This window comes from Ranitomeya imitator, chromosome 10 (genome assembly GCF_032444005.1).
Source record: "Ranitomeya imitator isolate aRanImi1 chromosome 10, aRanImi1.pri, whole genome shotgun sequence".
NCBI classification, from domain to species: domain Eukaryota; kingdom Metazoa; phylum Chordata; class Amphibia; order Anura; family Dendrobatidae; genus Ranitomeya; species Ranitomeya imitator.
In genome coordinates, this window is record NC_091291.1 from 69,866,404 (window position 1) to 69,875,381 (window position 8,978).

Consider the following 8,978-nt stretch of genomic DNA (forward strand, 5'->3'; position numbering starts at 1 on the left):
CTTAAAATGAACTGTGGGAGAGAATCTCCCACTTCGCTGCACAGGCCCGGGCCTTTCATGCACTTTAACAACCAAGCATTCCCAAACTGATATTGACTGGAGCCAAGATGGATCCCATCTCGTCACTGCCTGATTTCAGAATGCTACCAAGATATCTTTGGCCCCTCACTTCTGCCGCACGAGTCCTGACCACAGCTAAGACATCAGGTCATACAAAAATTAGTCCGCTCTAGAACAGAGTTCTGTCACCATCCAGAGCAGTGATTTTTTGAAGTGAATGATGAGACTTTGAGTATCTATATCCTAAGGGTAAAAAGCCAAACTGACAGATAAAATGATTGGGCACTGTGAGCAGAAAAATAACCCCACCCACATTGGTGGTTTCCAATCACCTAATAATTCAGATTTCTACATGGAAGGGATGTCACTTTCCATTTGGCCAAAGCAGACGAGACAGCCAAGGTGCTAACATTTTCTTATAAAGAACCTCTTCTACCTAGTTTACAAAACTGATCAACATGAAAATAAAAAACTAAAATGAATACTAGTGTGTGTTCAGTTCTTTTATTAAACAGTCTACAGGAAGCTTTATGCAGTCTTGGCAGCCCGGGTACGTTTCTTCTTCACCACAACTGGCTTCTGACTCTTCAAGATGGCGCTAGCACGACGAAGTGCAGCCTAAGAAGAATCACACAAAAGATTACTGAATGCAAACCCAGGACAATTGCTGACCTCACAAATTGATAGGACAGGTATAACATTCGCTACAAATTGGACAGTTTTCTTGTAAGTGCTCCGGCCCTGTGGCCGCAGATCCACCTCATGCAATCTCAAAACAATAGCAAGCAATGTGATTCGCCTACCATACGGAGGTCTTTCCTGTACTTATTCTTGCCGATAAGGTGGCGCACACTATTAAGTGTGGCACGTGAGTTCTTATTGATGGTGATTTTTTCATATGATGTAGCAGGTTTACGTTGCCCTATAAAATAAAAATAACAGACTTAAATATGAAATCTATAAATCTACGTTATACAATACAACGGTAGATGGAATAATTAAAGTGGACATTAAAATGAGAATCACCTAGTTGTAAAACACAGTTGCAAGCTGGATTTTAGTGCAGATCAGTAATAGTCATGTAAATACTACCACCACAAATACACCCATTAGCTCATACTGATCCCTCCAGCAATTTACCTGCACGCTTCTTCAAGACGACAACAATACCCTTCCCATCAGAAGCAGGCTCAATGCCGACTGTTTTTCTGTGGATAAGTCCATTGTAACGAAAAGAATTTTTGGACTTCAGATTGTTGGGCTCCTATACAAACCAAAAAAGGCAAGAAATAGGAGAGACTAAGTGAATAATCTTAAGATAAACAACATTCACCAATCCTAGGTTCTGCAGACAGGATGAGTATATTTAGTGCCCAGAATGGGACCAAATCCTCAGAATTGTGAACGCCTTTTGTAAGGCCATGTTCACACGTAAATGCATGTCTTATGTCATTTATGCAACGTGGATGCGATTCCATGACAACTGTGTTTTAAGACACTATTGAAATGTGCATTTTTCGCTCTCCAGACTTTTGGAGTTCCTGAAAAGTTAAAAACTGCATATACTCTAAAAGAAAAAAATGCCTCAAAACTGACCAAAAAGTGCTGCAAAAGTGCAATAAACAGACGGCTATTGCATATTGGTTGCAAACCAAAAATAAATGGAGTCTTTGTACATTTAAACATGGTCTGAAATGATAAACAGCACCATGAGCCAATCACCCCCTAGGTGGAGGACTATATTGTCGCTAACTTTCGGGCATGGGTGATGGTGAATGAGGACTTAATTTACTTCCAATAAAGGCTTTTTCTTTGCTGGATTTCACATTTAAAAAGCCGATAAGTGGCATGCGATAACACGGAGCTGTTCTACCCAAAAGCATTGCTTCATCAGTGTGATCATGGCCGTTTTCTGATCACCCATGGAAGTCTATGAAGTCTGGCTAGGTTATTTTTCACTGTATAGAGGCTTCTGAAAAGATTGTAGTGCAAATGGGTCAGAAACATCAGTCTCCTCCCACTTGGCTTAGTTTCAGGGCAAGTGGATCTGTCACCAGATTTCGCAAAACATTTAATATAAAGCTTACAGACTTGATGATCCTGGTGCACTTACTTAAGTGAGCCACCAAAATGCCATAGAGATGTGACTGATGCAAATCACTGTCATCAAATGGATGGAGTCTGTGATTAGCATCCTATGGATAGGAGACGCTTTGTCTTTTTCCCCAAACATAAAAATAACTGATTTTTCAGAAACACTGATGGCAAAAATTGTCTTAACACTGATGAAAAGCGGAATCAAAACATGTATTTACGAGAAATATTACGGACATCTGAATTAGGGCTAACATATAGCGTAAGCAAGTATTGTAAAATTAGGTGACAGATCCCCTTTAGAGCCCTGATTAGATAATGACTTGTGACAGCCTCCCTTCATAGTAGCATTGGTGCATGCTGGTTCATTAGCGCCTCCCTCTGTCATACTCACAGTGCTGTACACTTGCTTGTTTCTCTTAATTAGGAAACTAGAGCAGTTCCTTATAACCATCCACTGCAAGTGAGCCGACATTGTTAAGTACCTACAACACAAACATTACATGTCAATATACAAACCCGACTTTCCATAACAAGTGGGCATTTGTGAATGTGTACATGAAACAGGACAGATAACAGCTGGACACAAAGATATACATAAGACTGGTCCAGAGGCCATGTCAGCAGTCCGTGGCCACCACACCAGAGCCCTGCGCCTCTTCTGATTAGAAGGGCCAGAAGACATTGTGCCACAATCAGAAGAGCAGCAGCGGATGATGCAGGTATAAAGGTACCGTCACACTCAGCGACACTGCAGCGATATAGACAACGAGCCGATCGCTGGAGCGTCGCAGTTTAGGTCGCTGTGGAGACGTCAAACACAGCAGCTCCAGAACGATGCAGGAGCGATCCAGAGACGTAGTGACGTAACGGCGACTCACTTATCGTTTTCGCTGGTTAAGGCCCCTTCACACTCAGCGACGCTGCAGCGATACCAACAACGATGTCGATCGCTGCAGCGTCGCTGTTTGGTCCCTGGAGAGCTGTCACACAGACCGCTCTCCAGCGACCAACGATCCCGAGGTCCCCGAGTAACCAGGGTAAACATCGGGTTACTAAGCGCAGGGCCGCGCTTACTAACCCGATGTTTACCCTGGTTACCAGCGTAAAAGTAAAAAAAACAAACACTACATACTTACCTACCGCTGTCTGTCCCCGGTGCTCTGCTTCTCTGCACTCCTCCTGCACTGGCCCTGCGCTTAGTAACCCGATGTTTACCCTGGTTACCAGTGAAGACATCGCTGAATCGGCGTCACACACGCCGATTCAGCGATGTCTGCAGGGAGTCCAGCGACCAAATAAAGTTCTGGACTTTCCTCAGCGACCAACGATCTCCCAGCAGGGGCCTGATCGTTGGTCGCTGTCACACAGAACGATTTCCTTAACGATATCGTTGCTACGTCACAAAAAGCAACGATATCGTTAACTATATCGTTATGTGTGAAGGTACCTTAAGCTCCATGTCAAACATTGCTGGCATCGTTGCTTTTGCTGTCAAACATGACGATACACGCCGACCTGATGACCAAATAAAGTTCTGGACTTCTAGCTCCGACCAGCGATATCACAGCGGGATCCTGATCGCTGCTGCGTGTCAAACACAACGAGGTTTACACAGTAAAATATCGATATTTGCAGATGATACAAAACTATGTAAAGCAGTTAATACAAGAGAAGATAGTATTCTGCTACAGATGGATCTGGATAAGTTGGAAACTTGGGCTGAAAGGTGGCAGATGAGGTTTAACAATGATAAATGTAAGGTTATACACATGGGAAGAGGGAATCAATATCACCATTACACACTGAACGGGAAACCACTGGGTAAATCTGACAGGGGGAAGGACTTGGGGATCCTAGTTAATGATAAACTTACCTGGAGCAGCCAGTGCCAGGCAGCAGCTGCCAAGGCAAACAGGATCATGGGGTGCATTAAAAGAGGTCTGGATACACATGATGAGAGCATTATACTGCCTCTGTACAAATCCCTAGTTAGACCGCACATGGAGTACTGTGTCCAGTTTTGGGCACCGCTGCTCAGGAAGGATATAATGGAACTAGAGAGAGTACAAAGGAGGGCAACAAAATTAATAAAGGGGATGGGAGAACTACAATACCCAGATAGATTAGCGAAATTAGGATTATTTAGTCTAGAAAAAAGACGACTGAGGGGCGATCTAATAACCATGTATAAGTATATAAGGGGACAATACAAATATCTCGCTGAGGATCTGTTTATACCAAGGAAGGTGACGGGCACAAGGGGGCATTCTTTGCGTCTGGAGGAGAGAAGGTTTTTCCACCAACATAGAAGAGGATTCTTTACTGTTAGGGCAGTGAGAATCTGGAATTGCTTGCCTGAGGAGGTGGTGATGGCGAACTCAGTCGAGGGGTTCAAGAGAGGCCTGGATGTCTTCCTGGAGCAGAACAATATTGTATCATACAATTATTAGGTTCTGTAGAAGGACGTAGATCTGGGTATTTATTATGATGGAATATAGGCTGAACTGGATGGACAAATGTCTTTTTTCGGCCTTACTAACTATGTTACTATGTTACTATGAGATCGCTATCCAGGACGCTGCAACGCCACGGATTGTTGTCGTTCTCGTTGTAAAGTTGCTGAGTGTGAAGGTACCTTAAGGTTCATAGTGCTCTGGTGTGGCAAAGAACCTCCGGGAAGCGCTACACACAATGCATAGGTCCACAGGAATCTTATCAGCATGGTAGATAAAACACAGGAATCATCTTCATCTATCATGAGAAGAGAGCATCTAGCTACTGCCCGCTGCTCCTGCCATCAGTAGAAGCAGGACTATGGAGCCGCAGTCACTATACAACGGACAGACTCCTAAAATACATAAATATATCATACATTGGGTGCTGTAGTACAATGCAGGATGTGCTGTGTTTTCTGAATAATTTGGGAAAGTTAAATGTCTGTTCTGTTCCTGATCTAAGGGTCTCGGCTTTTAGTTGAGATGAATCTGTGCTGCACTTTATGTACAGGCTCAGTAGTGACCAGTGCTGTGGAGTCGGAGTTATGAAATGTCCTATAAATGTCTGTTCTGTTCCTGATCTGAGTCTGCGCTGCACTTTATGTACAGGCTCAGTAGTGACCAGGCAGACCCGACACAGCACCCTATATACACCCAGGCAGACACAGCACCATATATACACATACACAGGCAGACACGACACAGCACCATATATACAAATACACAGGCAGACACGACCCGGCACCCTACACACACGCAGACACGACCCGGCACCCTACACACACGCAGGCAGACCCGGCACCCTACACACACGCAGGCAGACCCGGCACCCTACACACACGCAGGCAGACCCGGCACCCTACACACACGCAGGCAGACCCGGCACCCTACACACACGCAGGCAGACCCGGCACCCTACACACACGCAGGCAGACCCGGCACCCTACACACACGCAGGCAGACCCGGCACCCTACACACACGCAGGCAGACCCGGCACCCTACACACACGCAGGCAGACCCGGCACCCTACACACACGCAGGCAGACCCGGCACCCTACACACACGCAGGCAGACCCGGCACCCTACACACACGCAGGCAGACCCGGCACCCTACACACACGCAGGCAGACCCGGCACCCTACACACACGCAGGCAGACCCGGCACCCTACACACACGCAGGCAGACCCGGCACCCTACACACACGCAGGCAGACCCGGCACCCTACACACACGCAGGCAGACCCGGCACCCTACACACACGCAGGCAGACCCGGCACCCTACACACACGCAGGCAGACCCGGCACCCTACACACACGCAGGCAGACCCGGCACCCTACACACACGCAGGCAGACCCGGCACCCTACACACGCAGGCAGACCCGGCACCCTACACACACACAGGCAGACCCGGCACCCTACACACACGCAGGCAGACCCGGCACCCTACACACACGCAGGCAGACCCGGCACCCTACACACACGCAGGCAGACCCGGCACCCTACACACACACACACACAGGCAGACCCGGCACCCTACACACACGCAGGCAGACCCGGCACCCTACACACACACACACAGGCAGACCCGGCACCCTACACACATACAGGCAGACCCGGCACCCTACACACACACAGGCAGACCCGGCACCCTACACACACACAGGCAGACCCGGCACCCTACACACAGGCAGACACGACACCCTACACACAGGCAGACCCGGCACCCTACATACACACAGGCAGACCCGGCACCCTACATACACACAGGCAGACCCGGCACCCTACATACACACAGGCAGACCCGGCACCCTACACACACACAGGCAGACCCGGCACCCTACACACAGGCAGACACGACACCCTACACACAGGCAGACCCGGCACCCTACATACACACAGGCAGACCCGGCACCCTACATACACACAGGCAGACCCGGCACCCTACATACACACAGGCAGACCCGGCACCCTACATACACACAGGCAGACCCGGCACCCTACATACACACAGGCAGACCCGGCACCCTACATACACACAGGCAGACCCGGCACCCTACATACACACAGGCAGACCCGGCACCCTACATACACACAGGCAGACCCGGCACCCTACATACACACAGGCAGACCCGGCACCCTACATACACACAGGCAGACCCGGCACCCTACACACAGGCAGGCAGACCCGGCACCCTACACACAGGCAGGCAGACCCGGCACCCTATATACACACAGGCAGGCCCGGCACCCTACATACACACAGGCAGACCCGGCACCCTACATACACACAGGCAGGCAGACCCGGCACCCTACATACACACAGGCAGACCCGGCACCCTACACACAGGCAGGCAGACCCGGCACCCTACATACACACAGGCAGACCCGGCACCCTACATACACACAGGCAGACCCGGCACCCTACACACAGGCAGGCAGACCCGGCACCCTACATACACACAGGCAGACCCGGCACCCTACATACACACAGGCAGACCCGGCACCCTACACACAGGCAGACCCGGCACCCTACACACAGGCAGACCCGGCACCCTACATACACACAGGCAGACCCGGCACCCTACATACACACAGGCAGACCCGGCACCCTACATACACACAGGCAGACCCGGCACCCTACACACAGGCAGACCCGGCACCCTACATACACACAGGCAGACCCGGCACCCTACATACACACAGGCAGACCCGGCACCCTACATACACACAGGCAGACCCGGCACCCTACATACACACAGGCAGACCCGGCACCCTACACACAGGCAGACCCGGCACCCTACATACACACAGGCAGACCCGGCACCCTACATACACACAGGCAGACCCGGCACCCTACATACACACAGGCAGACCCGGCACCCTACATACACACAGGCAGACCCGGCACCCTACATACACACAGGCAGACCCGGCACCCTACACACAGGCAGGCAGACCCGGCACCCTACATACACACAGGCAGACCCGGCACCCTACACACAGGCAGGCAGACCCGGCACCCTACATACACACAGGCAGACCCGGCACCCTACATACATACAGGCAGACCCGGCACCCTACACACAGGCAGGCAGACCCGGCACCCTACATACACACAGGCAGACCCGGCACCCTACACGCAGGCAGACCCGGCACCCTACACACACAGGCAGACCCGGCACCCTACATACACACAGGCAGACCCGGCACCCTACACACACGCAGGCAGACCCGGCACCCTACACACACGCAGGCAGACCCGGCACCCTACACACACGCAGGCAGACCCGGCACCCTACACACACGCAGGCAGACCCGGCACCCTACACACACGCAGGCAGACCCGGCACCCTACACACACGCAGGCAGACCCGGCACCCTACACACAGGCAGGCAGACCCGGCACCCTACATACACACAGGCAGACCCGGCACCCTACACACAGGCAGGCAGACCCGGCACCCTACATACACACAGGCAGACCCGGCACCCTACATACATACAGGCAGACCCGGCACCCTACACACAGGCAGGCAGACCCGGCACCCTACATACACACAGGCAGACCCGGCACCCTACACGCAGGCAGACCCGGCACCCTACACACACAGGCAGACCCGGCACCCTACACACAGGCAGACCCGGCACCCTACACACAGGCAGACCCGGCACCCTACACACAGGCAGACCCGGCACCCTACACACAGGCAGACCCGGCACCCTACACACAGGCAGACCCGGCACCCTACACACAGGCAGGACACCCCGGGTCGCGCACCTCCTGCCGCAATCACAGACAAGTCACCGCCGCAGCAGGTTCCGTGGTGATCACAGTCGGTTCCTATACAGGACGGTCCCGCCTCTATACCCGGGCAGAGGAATGTCTGACCGCTGCGGGAACAGGCCGCAATCCCGGGCACCAGTGCCCCACAGGCCGGTGTAACACCGGGGGCGTCCGGCTGTGCGCGCAGTGTGGCAGCTCTGCGGCGGCACCGGGGCCTAACCGGAGCCTGGGACATGCGGCCTCAGCGTCTACAGCCCACGTGGGAGACACCGTGAGACCGCGCCATCCACCCCCGGAGCCGCACAGCGCGGGCACGGGGACATTCCGGCGCCGTCTTCCCCCAACTGAGGCACATTATAGCCGGTATCACAGCAGCGGCCGCACCACGTTACCTCTCTCCGCCGAGCCACAGGAAGGAAAGGGAGAGAAAGGGGCGGAGCCGTGGCTTATTTCCTGCCCGTAACAACGAACCCTCATTGGGTAATACGTCATTGTTGGGCTCAGAGTGTACGGACAGGACATCTGATAGTCTCATCGTAG

General features: G+C 52.0%; 1 protein-coding gene across 1 annotated transcript; it reads right to left on the reverse strand.

Annotated features, from left to right (window-relative positions):
* Window positions 1-548: 548 nt before the first annotated feature.
* Window positions 549-8,978, reverse strand: RPL28 (ribosomal protein L28). The gene is made up of 5 exons (XM_069740858.1): window positions 8,831-8,978; window positions 2,549-2,639; window positions 1,201-1,324; window positions 864-982; window positions 549-678 (listed from the first exon to the last, which is right to left on the reverse strand). The coding sequence occupies exons 1-5, from the start codon at window positions 8,971-8,973 to the stop codon at window positions 589-591; spliced, it is 567 nt and encodes a 188-aa protein (XP_069596959.1). The 5' UTR covers window positions 8,974-8,978; the 3' UTR covers window positions 549-588.